Source organism: Agelaius tricolor, unplaced genomic scaffold, assembly GCF_023055355.1.
Source record: "Agelaius tricolor isolate 1412-34295 unplaced genomic scaffold, bAgeTri1.0.p SCAF_13, whole genome shotgun sequence".
Taxonomy (NCBI): Eukaryota; Metazoa; Chordata; class Aves; order Passeriformes; family Icteridae; genus Agelaius; species Agelaius tricolor.
This window is the reverse complement of record NW_027269273.1, coordinates 19,516,406-19,536,327: the sequence shown is the minus strand read 5'-3', so window position 1 is coordinate 19,536,327 and position 19,922 is coordinate 19,516,406. Positions and strand designations below refer to the sequence as shown.

Genomic DNA, 19,922 nt, shown 5'->3' with positions numbered 1-19,922 from the left:
ACTTCATGCAAGCTGATATATAACCTATCATACCTGCTGGCAGAAGTATTAAATCCATATCTGGGGAGATTTGTAGGCTTTCAAGTGATAAACACTTCAAAAGGAGCACAGGGGAGAGGCAGGAATGGACTGCAAGGTGCCAACTTCCCTTGTCTGTTCTGGCCTAGCACTGTAGTACCATTTGTGAAAACAAGGACATTAACGTTAGGGTGATGCACCTGAAGCTACGCTATCAATTAATTTAGGATGGTTTTCGAGAGTTTGATTGTTAGTGGTCAGTGGGTGCGCTCACAGCAGAGGGCAAACACGAAAGCACAGTATGCAATGTCCTGGCACAGGTGTCCTAAATGCCTACAGTGTTCATTCCCATGCCTGCTGAAGGGCTGCTCCTGCCTGCCAGACCTCCTTTTCTCCAGGCTGCCACCACCTGAACCCACGGAATGGGAGATAATGTTAACTAGAACTGCCAGGGAGTGGTGGTCCTGTTCCAGCTATGGAATGGGATGAGTGGAATGGGCATGAGGGCCTGCAAAATTGCCAACAGATCCAGGATACCTGAGAGGATGCCTGATACAGCCTTCCCCATCCCAGCTGTCTACCCCACAGCCTCCAGCTGCCGGGCTGCCTCACCTGCTCGTACAGAGGTTTTCTGTACTCAGGGAGGGAGGGAGTTTCTCATTTCCCCTCGACACAGACCCGTGTCCTTTGGGCAAGGGGTGTGTGTGTGCAGAGAGGATCGCGGAGGCTAGAGATGGAGCATCCCTGTCTAGCCCTGATGCCACCCTACAGGCATGGTGTGGACAGAAACGAAAGGCAAAGGGAGCGTGAAAAAGAGGAGAGTTGAAGGCGTCAGGGGAAGCGCAAAGGAATAGGGAGGGAAGGAAGAAAGCGCGAAAAAAAAAAAAAAAAGGAAAAAAAAAGGAGGAGAAAGGGGAGGAGATGAAAAGCAAGGAGAGAAGGGAGGACCGGGCGGGAGGAGGCGAGAGGCCGGGAGGAGAGGAGGGAGGCAGCTCGGCAGAGGGGGACGGGACGGGACCCGGCGCCCCGCGGGCCATGCGCCTCTTGGCTACGGCGCTGGCCGCCCTGCTGGCCACGGCCTCGGCCCCAGGTAAGCGCCAGCGGGACCCGATCCTCCCTCGGCCTCGGTGGGACCCGAGCCCTCCCCCGGCCCCGCGGGACCTCGGCCCGCCTCGGGCAGCCCCCGCCCAGCGCGGAGCGGGCCCGGGTCCCGCAGCAGCGGGCGGCTCGGGCGGCGGGACGGGCCGCGGGCCAGAGCTGGGGGCCGGGCCCCGGGGCCCCTCCGCCCGCCCGCTCCCTGTCCCGCTCCGCTGCCGCTTCCCCGGCTCCAGGCAGCAGCGCTTCTTCGCAGCGATCCGATCCTGTTTAGAAAGGAAAGCCAGACTCTCCATGGAAGTTCATGGAAATGGGTCCTCGGCCGTCTTCTCTGCCAGGCAAAGCCGAAGCAAAGGGAGATTCGGCGTTGTTTTTGCCACAGGTGCCCTGATCCTGTTGGCATCAGGTGGAAATAGAACCTGTAGGTTGCAGTTGTAGGTCACTTGTAAAAAGTGTCCTCGCTTTAAGACCCTTTATTGCTCTAAAAACAAAGGTATGTTGGACAGCATTATGTGTCCTGAAGCTGCAGAACAGACACAGAGTGTGGATCTGAACTTCCAGGTGCGGTGAGCTTAGAGGGGTGAGGAAGCCTTGCTCATTCAAGGCTAATTTAAAGACTTGAATTCGAACTTCAGAAGGGCAAGAGATGGTGGAGGCAGAGGTTTGGTTCAAGTCCGTCTTTAGTCAGTGCAGAAGCTTTCTCTGAGGGGGGCTTCTGACTTGTGAAACTTGCTGACAGATCTGTTCAATTGAAAACGGCTGGTTGTTTGTCGGTGCTCTTGCTAGTCAGCTCCTAATTATTTTCATTTAAACAAAGAGCTTTGCTGCTTCTTGGCTCATCTGCTCTTTTTAATTGTAAAGAAATCAAACGAAAGCAGGCTTTAACAGTAGCATAGCTTCACTGAACAAACTACAACACAGATAAAAGCCACCCCATATGCTTCTGGTTGTGCAAAGCTAGATCAGAAGGTAAGCACCTCCAGTCCCCAGCTATCAGTCCTTGCGGCACTGGAGGCTGGGTTGCAGATTCTGCCCATCATCTCCATGGAGGAAGAGAGAGAGGCCCGTATACAGCACTAAACCTGGACTGTGAGCAGCTGAGCACAGGAGCAGCTCCACTTCTATCTCAGCTGGAGTAACTGGGGTTCCCCACAAAACCACAGCCATGCTGAAACTGCTCACCACCTGTAAGGACCCAGTGGCCACTGTAAGTCCTCTGGCACTGTTCCCGCACAGAAAGAGGGGAGCAGCCCTGGCATAAACAAGATTCTGGGTGCTAGAAGTATAGTTTGGTACCCCTGACAGTGCTGTTAAAGTGTTTTGCTGTGTAATATGGCAGACAGCAAAGTCCAAATCTAGCTAATTCTTGGATTTGAGCTGGTGTAAGCAGAAGTGGACTATTTTCAAAGTGGATTTTTTAAACATAGCTTAGGCAGCAGTCACCTTTCCTGAGTCCCCACAGGCTATGGAGACATGCTGGTGGAACATACCAGAGAAGCAAACAGGTAAAATGTTGGGATGGGAGCAACTAAGCAAGCTCATTGCAAAAAGGAGAGAAGTTTGATGGTTAAGCACACTGCAAAGAAATCACCAAGTCTCTGACTCTTTCTCCTCCCATTCTATAAATAATTTCCCTTTCCAAGCAGAAATGAGACTGAAACTCTTGTGGTGAGCTCCACCTGAACAGCTACATCGTACTAAACCAGGAAGGCAGAAGAAGATAAACAGTGATTCCTCACTCGAAACAGCAATCTCAAGTCTAGAAATTCAATGTTATGTTGGCACAGAAGCCTGCGCTTAAGTTGTGAGGTCTCTTGCTCTTGGCAAGGAGCCCATTACAAGGGTAAACCTCATGTTGGGCCTGACCAGTGCCTGCTAAAGACAGGAGGAACATGTCCACTATTGTCTGAGAGCCTTGAATGAGGGTTTTGCTTTCCACATTGGAGGGAAATGAATTCTTTCATTAAAAATCCACTGTTTCTCTTCCAATGGCAGTAGGAGGATAAAGTCACATGGATACTGTTTTTCTGCTTTATATAAAGCATCACCTGACCCTGTTCAACATGAGCTGGTACCATGATAAAAGCAGCATGAGATCTCCAAAACTCTTCTCATTGCTATACTTGTGCAGCTGCACCAGTGGGAGCCACAGAAGGAAGATAAGGAGATAGGTTCCCACTGATTAGAAACATGAAGGATGCAAAATTTGATATGTACCTATAAAAAGGCATGTCCCCAGAGGAAAAGTAGAAGCATTAGGTATAAAATACCAATGTTTGTAAGAGTGTAAACAGCTAGAAAGGGATCAGAATCTGTCCATCATCACCAGATCTGACTTCTTCTGCATTTTCTCTTGGGTACTTCTTGGCACTATGTTCTGCCTAGTTTGGAATTAAGCAATGATTTCTTTTTATTTTTTCCTTTTATTTTGGGACTCTGTTTCACAATTACTCCTAGCCAGCTTTTTCAAAAAAGAAATTCACATGTCAGGAAAATGACATAATTGTTTTTCTTTACAGTTTTCATGACATGTTCACAATTTCAGTAGAAAAAAGGTCTGTCTTTTTCATTTACCCAAACCATAATTTTATAAATGATTTATTAAACATTCATTGTTGAAGTACATTTGAGGACACCAAAAAGTGTTGAAAACCTCAAAGTTATTCCTTATTTACTAAGCAGCACAGCCTTCAAATTTAATCTTATTTTGATAGCAGAGACAGCCATTTACTGGCTTCCCTTCTGCTGGTAAAGCACCAAGGTTGGTAAGTCCAGAGAATCATAACTGAAGTTTCATGCCTGGAAAGCTTTTGGTGGGATTCAGCCTTAATTTTAAATTTCAACATCCTGTTCTACTTTTATGCTTTCTACAATCCAAAATAACCTCTTGCTTTGGCATTTACGTGAATTGCAGACAAATGCATTTACGTGAAATGCAGACAAACATAATGCACAAATAATTTTATCAATAACCTCATCCATGCTTAGCTCTAGTTTCTTCAATATTTTTTTAAAAAATCCAAATTGTTCTTTATACAAAATATTTTCTCCTTCATAACAAAAAAATAATGTCTACTTGGAATAAACATGCCATTCAGTAGAGACTTTGACAGAAGTGGCACAAAATAATTATCATACTATTAATTTTCAGAATTCTTCTCAAACAGTTGCAATGCAACTTCTTTAATTTAGTGGATTTACTGTATGTAAGGTGATATAATTCACTACTTCATTTCACTGCTTCACTGGGGTTATAAAACCAGTGTCTCCAAAACTCCTTCAGAAATAGAATGGAAATACTTTACTTGCTTATTTTGAAGATAAATATATGTTTGTGTTTCAGGAGCTGATGTCAGACAATAGTCTCTGCCAAAACACTCATCCCCTTTGTTAAAATGTTCCTTGCTGATGTGCTAGAAAAGTGTCCAGAAATGAAAAAATCATTTTCCCAGAGTTGCAATTCTCATTAGAATTTGAGTACAGTACAGTATTCACATAACAGGAAGTTCACAGTTTAGAGGACATTTCATGCTTTGCAGAGTGCATTGCAGGGAGAGCTTGCTCACTGCTGGAATATGGTTCTCTCTCTAGTGGATGCCCTCAGACCAGTAGATTGCTCATCACAAATCATTTAGGGAACACATTGCCACAATACAGCACTGGTCAGAAATAGATCACTCTCTGATATGACTAATCAGGACTTAACGTGCATTAGGAAGGAAATAAAACGAGTGTTGATTCCCATGCCTCAGAAAATCAGTCCAGTATAAATCAGTTCTGTCAGGAAAGGGAAAACATCCTCTGTTTAACTGCTATGGACACTTCTTTCATCCTTCACCTATACTGGCTATTACTAGAGAGACAAAGAACTGGTCTAAGTGATGGTTTAGGATGAAAAACATTAAAGACAAGAACCAGAAATTAATGGAACAATGGAATAATCATTTGTCCCCATATGATCTCATGTCATATTTTGTAATGCAAATACTGTCAGATTAACTTGAATTTGTAGTCAGAAAAACTCGTCTGATGAATTTAACCCAAGTTTGAGATGACCATTTGATTATGACAAGGAGAACATTACTTAAAACAGAGGACATGGGGAACAGTAGGACATAGAGAATTCAGTGGTCTTCCAGTGATAGTCTAAGGAACAGTATGATGTAAGGTCTGCACAAATGATGTCTAAAAGAAGTAGACAGAAGCATGCACATTGAAATGCTACATTCTTAAATCAGCATAAGAAGAGGACAGCACATAGGAAAAACTGAGGATGGGGTAACAGAAGTGGAGCAGAAGTTAGAACAGCTAAATCACATACTTGAGGATTAGTAAGAATTTCTTCGATACGCTGGTGACTGAACCGCAAATGACAAAGAAGGGAAAACACCCAAGTATCCTATTTATTTGTCACCTGAGATAAAATCACATATGGAAGTACCATGAGAAAGGAGGAGATAATTCTGGGATATACCAGGCAAGGTATATCCCAGTCAAATCTGAGCAGTACTGTGAGTATTCCACAGGATATTGAAGAACTTCTTTCTAGACACTGCCTGTAACAGCAGTCAATTACATTAAAAAAAAAAAAAAAACACCAATCAAACCCAAAATTGAAACTGTAACCAATGTAGAGAAGGGCTGTTAGGGTGAATAGGAAAGACACTACTTTACAAGAGGAAACTAACAGAGCTTGTCTTCTTTAGCTCAACAAAGCAAAGGCTGAGGCCAGATAATTGTTTTGTATATGGAGTCAGGAAGTAAGCTCTAGAGAAGAAAGCGCTATTTTAAGCTTAAAGCTGGCACAGGAACAAATGAGCATAAACTGGGTATTGAAAGCATTTAGCCTGGAATTCCTAAGAAAGATGCAAGCTGTCAGAAGAGCTGATCACAGAGCAGTTTCCAAAGCTGTTAAAAGACCGATAAAAGATTACGTGAAGTTGGTCCTGTGACAGTAGCAGGGTCTCCACATCAGCTCTAGGTTATTGATTAGTGACAGAAAAAATGCTGGGGCAGACTCAAAAAGGAGGGTCCCCTGCCATCCTTAACATTCACAGAGAGGCAGACAATGTCAGGTTCTACAAGGTCATTAAATTACTGCACACTAAACAGATGCCATCAGTTTACCTGCTGTGGGCTTGCGTGCTGGGACAGATTATGGTGCTGTTGTGCCAGTATGGAGGATTCTCACCATCTTTTCTTTCCTTACAGATGTTTGTGAGGCTTTAAATGTGACAGTCTCTCCTGGACCAATGGTGCAATACTCTGAGGGGGATAATGCTACTCTTTACTGCCACATTTCTCAAAAGAGGAAGACAGACAATTTGCTGGCTGTGCGGTGGGTTTTTGCTGCATCACCTGCCCAGGAGCACCTGATGATCAAAATGACAAAGTTTGGGTCTGTCCAGTATTATGGAAATTATACTCATCATTTTCACAAACAAAGACTTCATCTTCTTAAAGAGGAACATGGAACTATGTACAAATTTCTTATTTTAAGTCTCCAGCAAACAGATCAAGGACATTATATATGCAAAGTACAGGAAATTGGCAAACACAGAAATAAGTGGACAGCATGGTCAAATGGTACAGCAGCTACTGAAATAAGAGGTGAGAGATTACTGATTTCAAGTCTATAATTTCTTCTTGTCCTGTGATCCCTTTTTTTTCTTGCAAATTCACCCATAAGACATTTGAATTTAGATTATTTTTGAGTGTAATCTGTGGATAGGAGAAGAAAACCTAATATTCACATTTTGCCTCTCTCTTAGTGTTTCCCTTGGTCTTAGTTCTAGCCTAGCAGCAGTTGGTAAGTACTCTCACTTCAGTACTATTGTTTATACCACTTGCAGCCAGAAAGCAGAGCTACAAAAGCAATGGCCAGCTTGCTGGTATTGAACTTTGGATAAAATGACCAGCAACAAATGGCAGATGTGAACCAAGTTGAAAACAAGCCATCCCTTTGGTATGGATAAGCTCAAATCTTAAGTCACCACACTTTCAGAGATGGGTGAAGTTGGATTTTGGGAACAGACTCCTTTGCAGAGGTGGTTTTGTTTAGCAGCTGTGCCATCAGTGCTAGCTGGCAAACTACCCTGCTTGTGTCTCTATAAACAGAAAAGTTCATATCTCACAGGGACAACTTTAAATATAATGCCAGAAAGCAGTGTTGAGTGTTTTCTCGTTCACTGAATGATGTAGGTTCCTAAATGCCTGTAGTAGAAACATGTGGATTTGTCAGGAGTTCTTGGAGATGGAATGGCATGTTCCAAGTAAGTGGCAGCAGAAGAAAAAGCAACATAAAATATTGTCACCCCACCTGTCATATTCCTCCTCACAAAGAGACACTCCACATCTTTCATAGCTTCTCAGGCTATTGCTAATTATACCACTGAAACCTCTCATTACTTTTCATAGCTAAACTATGGAGTTCAGATCAATGAAATTATTGAAAAGAAGGAAATCCATAATTTTTCAGTCCAGTCCTTAAATAATATTTCTACCCAGATTTCGAGTATGAGTCATGAATATATGATTAGAATAGGGATTTGAGACCTCATGACTTCATCATTTTCACACTGTCTGCTCAGCTATATTGCTGCTCTCCACTTCAAATGACCCAAAGCAGAGCAGGAAACCTGAGACAAGAGAGGAAGGCTGGCCAGCCTGCAGAGAGTTTTTGACACCCTGTGGGGATCTGAGGCAAACACCACAACCACCCTGGCCTCTTAAAAGCATATTTATTCTAACTCTAAATCTAGATTAAACATACCAAAATATATCTGAAATACTGCATGTCTTTAAATGTCATAGCAACTGTTTTGCCACTTAAAGCCTCTTGACTGTAAGCAAAGGACCACCTTTGCTAGCATTTGCCTAATGCACCCTGAGTGCCCAGTACTTGCTGTGCTTGAGAGGGAAGGTAGCTCTTTTCCAAGTACTGATAAAGTTTCCAGTTTTCCCAACAGTAACACTTGGGCTTTTCAAGGAAATTTTATTCCAAACGCATTTGGTATTTTATATTATGATCAGTTACACTTTTTATTGCAAAGGGATTTACTTCTATTACAGTTAGACCCAGGATACAGCAAACGGAGCAATACAAATTGCCTGAAGCATTTGGATACTTAAGTTGTACTGCTTGTGCTTTATCAAATAAGGCACCAGTGTTCCACCACATCACAGTTGCTGTGTTGCCTAACATTTTGTTCCAGTAATGTCTCTGCAGTTATGCCCAAATTCAAAATAGTATCTCTATGCTAAAGCACCAGACAAATTTCTTAAAACTTTGCACATCAAGTAGAGGCAGAAATAGAAGAGTTTCTTTTTTAAAAAAAATAATTTACACAGAAAGAGGACGTTACTGTGCAAGACGCAGATTTCCAGGGGGAAAAGGATAATTCTGCTTCTTCAAAATGTAACTTGCTCTTGAAGCAAGTTGACAGCTGGATCTGTAGTATCGACTGCTATTAATTTATATTCAGATTTTGTTATTTGCTAGCAAGTTTGCTTGTGCAAATTTTCATAGGCCATTAATAAGTTGCAAATACATTTTGTCACAACACATAAATTTGTACAAATACACATATTGGACTTACAGAAAAACAGTTGAGTTACAGGCTGCAATTCCTTTCTATGTAATGATGACATTTAAATTTTACTTACATATCTGGCTTCTACTTTGATGGCAAAATACATTTCTTTGGAAAAGAAGCCTTTTTGTGGAGATGGAATCCTTACAGTTTTCTGTTCCTGCACTTGTGTCAACTACAGCAATTCTGTAGTGTGTTCAGAAGGTCCACCCGAAATTTGAAATTTGTTGCAAGTTTGCCCATTTCAGTGTTGTGAATACAAGACATCAGATAGCATTTATAAGAAGGCTATTGTTAAATCTTGTTAATAAAACCAAGAGAAACCCATGTGCCAGTGTTGCCAAAAAGTGCCTCCTAATCCAACCACACAGTGTCTTCTGTCTAAGTTAAGTTCAACTTTTTCTCCTCCTCCATATTCTCATTAAAGGCATCTCTTCCTGGGCTTGTGTCATCAATGTCAGACTAAAACCAAGTCAATTATAGCAGAGAATACACAAAAAGCCAAATTTATCAGAGAAAAAAAAATCAGAAAAATGGTTCTTCTGCTCCCTTCCTATCAGAAAAATCAAAATAATCAGTATTCTTCTCAGAACAGTATTCAAAAAAAGCATCCCAAAAACATCATTTACAATTAGGCAGTCCCTCATGATACTGCACATCTCTTAGGAAGATGTTCCAAATGGTTTACACTCCAAGAGAAGAGACTACTTGTAGGAGGACAAACATAGAAAATTAGGCAGTCCAACTATAATCCTACTGGCATGGACAACAAAAACAAGATGATCACAACAATCTGTCTTGTTGGAAAAATTATTTATCAGATTTTCCCATAGAAGAAAGTCTGAGTTCTTAAATATTAGTAACATGTGGCAATTTCTAACAGTAAAAATTTTGCAAGATACACGAATGCAAGATTTTTTTTTTCCCAAAATGAACAAAAGCCCTTTTCTCAGGGAAGTTATCCTGAAATACTTGCCAAAAATCTACACATGTGATGCTTTCATGTAACAAATGAGCAATTTGTTAAAATATTCAGGATGAGCTTCCCATCCCAACTGAAGAGAAGATTTCATTGGTCCTGAAAGTTGTATATCCATTGATCTAGCCTCACCCTTCACATGCCTGCAGGGCACTCCTTAGTGAATTCCCTTGCCAGTAAGATACTTGTTCTCTAATGATTTGCCACATGAAGCTCTCTTGGAGGTTCAGACCTCACAGGCAATCTGGAGGACATTGCCAGACTCCCATTTCATTGCAGTGATTAGTAGAGAAAGAAATCCCATAGAATTGGCCTAAGTGACATCATCTAATCTGATATCATAAAAAATATCAGCATGCATAAACAATCTGGCTGAGGAGAGGAGAGGGGGTTTTGAACAACATTTCAGCAGTCAGAGCATTTGCATTCTGGTTCTAGACTGTACAGCTGTTATCATATTGACAGTCATCCATCCTCCTGAAACAGAGAGGACAATTCTGTGACAATTCTGAACTGTTTCATCAAAAGGCTATTAGACAAAGCAAGATCTTGGGACACTGAAGTCTAAGGCAAAATATATTTACTTCCAGAGGTTCAAACTTTTTATGCCACACATTTTTCAATTTTTTTCATGTCTTGTTTGGTTTCTTTCAGTGATTTCATCAAAATCTTCTGATCATCCCACTTTCAAGAAAAATCATGAAGCTTGGAAGTTTTTTGAAGGTAAAGATACATCTAACTGCTACTGTGTTTATACATGATGTTAGTTTAGTCCAATGGACAGAACAACTAAAGTGCCCCAAATCAGGACCAACTTTTCTAGTTCCTGTGCAAACCCAGCCTTGCCTGAGAAATTATCCCACAAAGTACAAGAGTTACTGGACAAAAGAGAATGGAAGAGTCCAGCTTCAGTTTCTCATCTATCTGATATGGCCAATGGGAAAATAACCACTGGAATTATTTTACAACACCTGAATAAAAGCCATGAGGGGAGACTAAGGCTGTAGTTTGAAAAAGAAAAAAATAATCATACAAAAATTTCAAGCCAGTGCTGCCAGCAGAAGAAGCAATTGCAGACTTCCTTCTTCCCCAGCCACTCAGCACTCTCCCTACTGCCACTTTTCGTGTTTTATTGGGTGTTTGCTTTTTTTCTTTGTTACAAAAACAAAACAAAACGAAACAAAACAGCTGTTTGAGCTGGGAAATAACCCAAATGAAGTCCTTTTGGGTTTTGAGTTGTTGCTCAAAAAATCTCCAAACCAGTTCTTTGTTTGCTCCTGAAAGGCACAACTCATAAGTGCAGTTATGCCTATTTGCATTTGTGCAGACTTCAACCAAATTTCAAACTGAGCAGGATACTATAGGAAAGTTTCAAGAGGGTTAAACTACTTCTGAACTGTTACCCTAAATCTATTGGACCAGAGTCTGTTTAGATCTTGTAACTTTTTTCCTGTCCCATTGTCATGAAGCATCAGCTGCAGCACTGACCATAATCTGTGCTTGGTTTCAGATCTGTACGTGTACGCTGTGTTTGTGTGCTCCATAGGAATCATCAGTGTCCTCCTGTTCACACTTGTCATTCTCTGCCAGTCCCTTCTGAACAAGAGGAGATCCACAGGTGAGTGAAATGCCATTCTTGATGACTGTAAAGCCCTTGCCAAAAATGGAGCAGGGGGAGAGGGGAAGAGAATGCAAAGAAAGCAGGAAAAATAAATATTTCCTTACCTTGATTATAATTTTAATTAAAATTAGTAGGAAGAGAAAAATTCTGCCAGCCAAATTAGAACACAGGCATTTTCTTCCCTTTAAATAGAGAGGAAATAAAACTAAATTTCCTTTGGGCTTTTCAAAAATCTTCTACCTTTGCACCAACATAAGTTTAAAGTAGTTGGAACTTCTTTCAGAGGAGACCAAATGCTGAATCATTAAGTTGCATTCTGACCAGAAGCTAAAATTTTGCATGAGTCATTTTTCTCCAAATATGTAGAGGGGTTTCAAAGCAATGTTAAAATCTTAACTCTGTTCTATTTTATTCTCCTTTCTTGAGTAGTTGTCAATATTCTTGGGAATTTGAGGGGTTTTATTAGCACGATCTCGCAGTATTTTCTGAAACTAAAGCATCATTTTAACATTCAAATCTGTCTTTTCATAATGATATTTCAAAATCAAGGGTTACTGTGTCATTCTTGGCCTCAGAGAGGGTTTCTCAAAGAGGCAGCATCAAAGCAGTGTTGTTGTAAATGGAAGTGCTATTTCAGATCTGTGATGTAACCAGTGCAGTTTGAAAGTGGTTTATTTGGAGACCTCACACAAGCTGCAGGGATGAGATACCAGCACACTTAGCAGCCACCACATCAGAGCAGAGTGTAAGGACCACCTCTGAACAGAAGCTTTCAGGAGGAGCCTGGTTAGTGAGTTGCTTTGTTAATGACAGGAGAGAATGATGACTTTGCTGCCTCTGCAGCCTACACAGGTCCCAGGAAGGAATGAGTGACTCAGATACACCAGTGAGAAGACATGCAAGCTGGAAATAGATGTATAGAGAAACCCTTGCCTGACCACAAACACATTTCAGATTGTGGCTCCATCTTCCTGGTAGTGCACTTAGCAGAGTTACTCTGATTCTAACTGAACCCAACAACTCTGCTTGCCAAGAGGAAGGAGCAAGATTGATGTTATTCTTCTTACCCTGTTAAGTGATGACAAAGGTTTTGTGCCAAGAGAGTACCCACACTTAAGTATGTTGGTCATGGTGAGTCACCCTGAAGCCACAAGCACTAGACTGATGTATCCCAGTTCTTCTTGAGCAGACATTGGGTTAGAATTTGCTTGTTTTTGTCAATTTATTGCTGTGAGCATACAAGCAGCTTGAAGGAAAGGTCTATTTACATTGAACCAACACCAGCTAAATATTGAAATAATATACAATATAGGATAAGAATTTACAAAAGAGAAAAAGTAGGTTCTTTGGAGCTGCTAAAACCTTCTTTGCTACCCAAATATCTGAATATTTGCATGCTCAAAAACGTGTCAGCACTGTACATGAGCATTCCCTTACTCCTGAAGGATTGGGCCTACTGTTCTCCTATACATTTAAAAAAGGCCTGTCAGGTAGACAGAAGCACTGCCTTGACTGGCTTAAACATTGTCTCTGTATTAGTCCCAGCTCCTAGTGCCCTCAGCACCCATTTCCTTAGGATCAAAATGCACCACCTGGGAGCAGTATAGCTGCCTTAGAATGGGACAATTTAGCAAAGTCCAAATATGAAAACTTTCCCATAGAGAGGGGCAGGATCATTTGAGTGTCTGCTTTTCATGGCCCTTTAAAGAACAGAGAATGAGAAGGTAGGGGCACGTCTGTGTTGCATGCAACTTCACATCATGACCCAGGGATGCACTCTCTCATCCTTTTGAGATATAAATTGGCAGTAGGTTGACCAGAAGAGCCAGAGTCTGTCCTTTAAGAGAGGCATAGAAGCCACAAAGCCACAAAAGAGCATCTTAATAACCCTGGCTCCTAAAAGGCTGCAGTGGGGGCAGCTGCCCTTGCTCAGGACTACTGACTCAAAGGAATATGAAGAAGGATTTACACAGCTCACACACACAGCTGTCAGAGACAGGATGGTGGCTGGACTGGACCTCTGATCTGATCCCAGAAGGGATCCCTTTATGCCTGTGGCCACAATCTGACTTACATTAGCAACAGCCGTGGCTCCTGTGGGTGAATGGTTTATTTCAGGCTTCTGGAAATAAATACAGGCACTACAAGGGAAATAAAAGTCTTCAGAGTAAAATTACTGGCCTGCTGTGCTTTTCCTTAGCAAGCTGTCTTTTGGCTGGGCTGACCACTGGAATGTGTGTTGCCCAGCATTTCCACAGCACATTTTTGGTGTTGTTTAATGCATTCCCCTCTCCCAAGACTAGCTATGTCTTCTGCATTTGTGCTATGTCTTCTTCAGTCAGACTGCATTTTAAAGCACAATACAATGTATGGTGACTATCATTAGCTCTCCCAGTGTAACAACCTGGCAACTCCATCATCTCAGCAACACAGGTCTGATGCAGTGCTCATTTGAAACACATAAACTATGTTGGTGTGAAGCTACATTTTCTTTCTTTTTTTCTTTTCTTTAACAGTGAAGCATTACCTGGTGAAATGCCCCCAGAACAGGTAGGAGATTACACATCTCTTTGCTCTAAACCAAGGTACCAGTTCTGGATTTGTTTTGCTATGTGTGCTGAAGAACTGGAGTAATGTTTTCAAAATGCTCATGGGAACATAAAGATTCCCAGATCCCTGAATGTTCCTGCTGTTCATGAAAAGGGAGAATCTGCCTGGGCTAGCTGTAGGTCCTGCAGATGTTCCAGTGACAAGCCTCTCCTTGGTGTTCTGAATTGCTTTCTGAAGAAGCCTACTTTCATTTGTGTTGGTTTCTAGAGTTCCCCAACACCTCATGGGATGGTAATGACTTAAACTCTCCAAGCACACAGACCCAATCACAATGTTACCCAGGCAGTCCCACACCCACGGAGGGAGTGGTGTTCAAAAGCAGATTTTCAAGGCCCATAGTCTGTTCCCAGCTGAAGACTCAAAGTGGTGGGAAGAATTCTTCTGCTGCAGTGTTAATCACTGTCCCTTTAAATACCATCAGCTGCCATAAGGTTTTTATGGTGTGGCTATAAAGCTATAAATCCATTTTATGATTTTCCTGATATGTATATTGGACTGGAACTGCAGTAACAATATATGACAAATATTTTACAAACAAAAAAGATGAAAGAGAGATGCCTCATAACAACACAGAAACACAGCTGTTTCCCAGTTTTCAGTGACAGAAACCATGTGTTTCTAGCCTTGCAGTTTAAATCCAGTACCTGTTGGTATCACATACTGTTTCTCATAGTCTCTTTAGACACTGTGGGATTCAATGCCAAGTATAGCACACCCTAGATCCTCCAACAGTGTGATTTTTAGTGCATTCTCATGGGATTATCATGGTATTCAATTTAACTGCCACTCAGATGGAAGTGAAATCAAAACAAAGCAGCACAGGGTTCAGGAGAGGCCAGTACAAACCAAAACTTCCACGTTATTTATGGACAGATCTTTGTTCTGTGACCTTGACCAGCCATTGCACCATCCAAAAATTTAGAGACAGCTCAGCAGTTTTCATTTCTTCCTGGATGTGTTCGCTTTCCCCCTTCTTTATTAACTGCTGGGACAAAGTTGGAATTACAAAAAACAAACAAACCAAAAAGAACGGGAAGGGGGAGGAAATCAAAGTATACTGGTAGGGAACATAAAAAGAGAAGAAAAATGAGACCCAACTGAAAAAACGGAGCATGGCAGTGAGATAAAAACGCACACTGCAAACTCTGGCTCTCTGGAATAGATGATGTAGCAGTGATGCTGCTGCAAACACTGAACTTAGGGAGAAAACAAGCCAATGTGATTTCTTCACCATAAAACAGATTCTCTAGAACTGAAAGAAATGCATGACTCTATATGGATAAAAACATGGTTTCATGCATTTCAGTGTGACAAGCTATGCTAATGAAATCCTCAATCACACAAATGCATGCCTAAAGTGCATTGACTTTGGGGCTTTAAAATTAAATACCTATGACAGGGTTGCCAGCATCATAATTATGTTTCACACTTGGGACCATTTATTTTTCATCCTCTGCTCAAAATACAAACCATCACTTCCTTCAAACTCATTGCTCTTCACCTGCAAATTCCTTGTCTTTGAACTTAATTCAACACATTTAGACCCAAAGCCTACTGTCTAAATATCTATTAGGCCAAACTGATTAACTAATTTGCATGAGATTCTTGTCATTTAAAATTACTACTGTGCAAAATTCAGCCTTGATTAGAGAAGCTCAACTCCAACTCCCTTAGTGATATTTCAGACACAGAGTAGAGTCCACTTTCAAAATTACATTAATAGTCCGGTGTCTAAGAAATGTCTGTATTCCCACTGCAGTAGTACCTAAGCATCTTAAAATATTTTATGTCTTGACATCAGAATGATGTTTTTGCTTTTGATTGGAATCTAAAGCACAGCAGGCTAAATCATTTGCCCCAGGTCTCACAAAATGGCTGTGGTAGGAAAGAAAATTAAATCCAGATTTCCTGAGTATAAGAAAGCAAATGTTTAGGTTTTGGTTTGCTACTTGACCAATAACAAATTAAGGAAAAAAAATGAGTTGACCAAAACCCATTTCTTTACCACATTTTAAAAATAACTACCTAAATAAAATAGTATAGTTATTTTTAGTTTTCCAAACCACCTAATTGCATTTTCTGGTATTTTCTTTAAATATCCTTCTTCATATTATTTTCCTTGTTGTTGGATCATTTTGCCAGTTTTCAGATCCAGAAACCCCCAGGAGGTGAAGCTTTGAAAGCAGGAACATTTTTTTCTGTCTTTCATGTTTGTGTTGGCCTGAACTCTCTAGTCCTTCAGTTACTGCTCTTCTGGAGATAAGTAATTGGAGGTAAATAAAGAGTTTTCCTCAGAAAGCTGTCGTTCTCAACACCTTGGTTCCACAGTGCCAATCTCACATTACAGGAGCACTTACTGCTGCATGGAACCAGAAACAAGAATCCAGATATGCCTGGCACCTTTTCACACAACTCTCCTACCTGGAAAATATCCAAGTAACTCCCAGTTCACTCAAGTGAATTTTTTGTCACCCCCCTGCAGACTTTTAACAAGAAAAAATAGCTGACTTAGTTGGCAACAGGAAGAGTCCCACATCCTAGACTCTAATAAGGACAGCAAAGCCAAAATTCAGTAGTTTTCCAGGTCTAGCAACAGCCACGACCTTCAGGGCAACTGCTGCCCTGTTCCATGATCATTACACATCTTCCACAGGATACTTCCCCAAGCACCCATATTATTCTTGCTCTCTATAAACTCATTAGATCCTTCAAGAAATGCACAACATGACACCGTTGAAATAGAAGCCCAGGGGCTGAAGAAGGAGCTGGAGATAAAAAACTAACTTTCCTTTTAGGCATAGAACAAGACAAGCTCACAAAGAAGCAGTGTTTCTGGGCCAAGGAGTCTTTTCTGAGCCTCCTTGTTTGGTTTGAGGAGCTCAGTTCTGAGACAGCAAGTATAGTTATTGTATCTCCCAGAATTAGTTAACCCTGTGGGGCCCTGGTATTTAAAAGAAATCTGCAAGTCTCAAATACATTTCTTTGTAGCTTCACTTTTCCTGGCAAAGCAGAAATAATAACTAATGCAATGAATTGACACTAAGCTTAAAGAAGTTATGTTGTAACAACAGCATCTTTAGGCTACACATCTGCCTTAACGACCTTGGATTATTAAAACCAAAAATATTTTTAAAAAAGCATTCTCATCTCCTTTTTGGTAGTCTTTCTTCTTAGTAGTTTGCTGTTTGTACAAGAAGCCAAGCAGAACAATTTCATTTTCTGCTGGTTTTAAACCATTTCATCTTGATTTTAGTATAGAAACAGATGGTTGTTGTGGGATAGGTTCATAGTCAAGCAGGAAGATTTAGAAAATGCTTCAGTGCAGCCCTCAGTTTACATAAAATGTGATTTATTTGTAAATCACGAACATATTTTATTTTTTAAACACTTTTTAGAAAGTTTGGCAGCAAACCTATGTTTTTGACTGAGTACATGAAGTAGAACAGAATACCAGCAAACCAGAGTCTTCTTGCAATCCACACAAGTATAAATCCAAAATGATTTTACCAGTGGTAGTGACATTCATTTGAATTTACAACTGTGTAAAATGTGTCTGTAATTTTGTTGTTCTTGCGTGGGCAATAGCTGAGACATCTTAACCTTCATTAAGTCTTTTGCCCTGAATACTTTATTCTATTAATATAAAGAATATTTTATTCTGTTAATAAAGAGAATATTCCATCATGCAAAAGAATCTGGAGAGGAACAGGATCTTGGGACAAATGATTTAAAATTCAGTGAAATAAGTGTTAGCAGTGTTACAACCATGGAGACCCTGGTTGTGTTCCATGGCATGGTGGAACTCAGAGCACAGAAGGAAGGGTCCCTGTTGAAGCACAACCAAACTGCCCTAACCTTCCCCAGGGTGAGCCCAGGAGCAGGTGCAGCTGAGCAGCCAGTGCTTACCAAGTCACCTCCATCACTGTAGTCACCATAACTGAATGGTTTACACTCTCCCCACACCCCAGCTGTAAGTTAAGATTCCTTTCATTCCCACTTAAGCCAGGACAATTTCATTCCCCTTTACCTGCAAGCAGGGAGCCCCTGCAGAGTCAGTTCCCACAGCTCAGTGACCCACAGTGACAGCCACTGCAACCTGACTGCAGATCCAAGCCTGAATATTCAAAGCAGGGCTTTTGATCTCAGCCTTTGGGAGGTGATAAGGGTAAAAAAATCCAGCAGAAAAGAGTCTGTTTGCAGTATAACTTGTATTCTTCCCTCATAGCTAAGAGCACCTTTTCACCACAGATACACTGGGGAATGCTTGAGTTAGAGAGTGGAGCAGAGCTTCTTGTTTTATATTCCCTGGGCACACTGGCCCTCTTGAAGAAGCCAGATTTTGCAGATGTGGGTTTTTGAGCTGCCTGAAGACATGCTGCATGCTCTTCTAGTCCCTCAGCCAGTCTTAGCCCAGAATCTGCATCAAAGATTTTGCTTTTCCATTCAGTTCCCATGGGAGCTTATGCAACTATTGTAATCTGCCTGAGCCTCTGAGCCTCGAGGGCAGCTGGCAGAAGTTCACTCTGGGTGCAGCAGTGGGGTCATACATGCTTTTAAGGAATAGGTGCTATGAAATGGATCTTGTTTAAACCTGACAGTTTGCATTTTCTATGCCAGGATGAGTGAGACTCTTTAAGTTTCTCACCCATATTATATGGCTGAAAAAATGCAAAACCCAGAGCATTTCAAACCCCCATAAGTGGTTTTTCATTTTATACCCAGATCACATTCCAGGTTGTTGGGCACGGACTCCCACAAGTGGAAGATGATGTGTTTGCCTGAACTCACAGGGACAAACTTTCATTCCCTCCTTTGCCTTCATTTTCCCCTCACTTTTGGGCCTGTGCTTTGCAGCTCTGGGGAGACAGTTACCAGTGTGACAAGCATGTCTCCTCTACAGCCTAAGAAGGTAAAGAAAAAGAAGGAGAAAGAGAAACTGGAGCAGCCACCAGCCATCCCAGCAAAAGGTATGAAAACAGAAGCACAGAGGTATTTCAAATCCTGAGCACAACCATGGAGGGACAGCAGAGTGTGGGACGTCAGGAATCCTGCACTTTGCCACTGTCTCTGCCTGTTCTTGCTCCCATCTGGGGGGAGGAAATGCCCTGTACCTGCTGTGGGACAGGCTGGCACCTCCCTGCAGCTTTAGCCATCCTGAGATGCTACTCAGTGAGTCCAAGCAGGAGGTCTCAGCTCCCACTAACTAGAGGAGAGAGAGGAACCTCTGCAGCAATATTCACCCTGCTCAAAGAGAAGATTAAAGTTAGGCAAGTTGAAATTTCATTTTGGGGGTATTCTGAGGGAAGCCAGCACATTGCACTCTTTAAAACTACCCATGCACTTGGGAAGTCAAGCAAACTGAGTGGATAGAGACCAGCCTCTTGGAGACTTCATTTTCCAAGAGGATTTGCAGCTCCAGGGTCTGTCTCACTTTCTGAGCAATGCTGCCAGTGCTAAGCCAGTGGGAGAGAAGAGGGAAAGCACCTGAAGATTTGCTGTTGGTTAGGTCACAAATGATCAGTTCCCAGGGGGTAAATTGCTCTAGCATTTGCATACAAACAGCATATCTTGCATATCAGATTCCTTAATCTTATGAATTTTCTAATTCAAAACATTCATTATGTTTCCTTGTATAAAATACCTGAAATGTGGTTAAACACATATATAAGTACATGCATTTGCTTTTAATTTGCTATTAATATGTAATTTATGGATTGCTAATACATATACTAAAAATGACAGTGAATGATAATGATGTGAAATGATGCCTTAATATTTATTTTTGTAGCTCCAATTGTCAATAATTTCCCAAAGCCCAAGCTCTTGAAACCTCAAAGAAAATTGATCCTGGTGAGTAAGTTTCTATGGCATAGTTTTTTGTATATTCTTCTCTCTCAATACAAATGCTGTATGTTGCCAGAACTCTAAGTTCAGATATTATCATACAGGTCCTTTTTTTTTTTTAAATAATAATTTTTCAAATGATGAATTATCTTGGTTCTTTTCA

At 41.3% G+C, this 19,922-nt stretch overlaps 1 protein-coding gene across 1 annotated transcript in view; it reads left to right on the top strand.

The window, feature by feature from the left end:
• Positions 1-748: 748 nt before the first annotated feature.
• Positions 749-19,922, top strand: part of VSTM4 (V-set and transmembrane domain containing 4) — a 31,838-nt gene continuing 12,664 nt past the window's right edge. Inside the window, exons 1-7 of the mRNA XM_071439067.1 lie at positions 749-1,108; positions 6,325-6,723; positions 10,339-10,407; positions 11,195-11,302; positions 13,822-13,855; positions 18,770-18,882; positions 19,704-19,765. Of these exons, the coding sequence (XP_071295168.1) occupies positions 940-1,108; positions 6,325-6,723; positions 10,339-10,407; positions 11,195-11,302; positions 13,822-13,855; positions 18,770-18,882; positions 19,704-19,765 (954 nt within the window). The 5' untranslated portion in view covers positions 749-939. The remainder of the gene's footprint in view (positions 1,109-6,324; positions 6,724-10,338; positions 10,408-11,194; positions 11,303-13,821; positions 13,856-18,769; positions 18,883-19,703; positions 19,766-19,922) is intronic.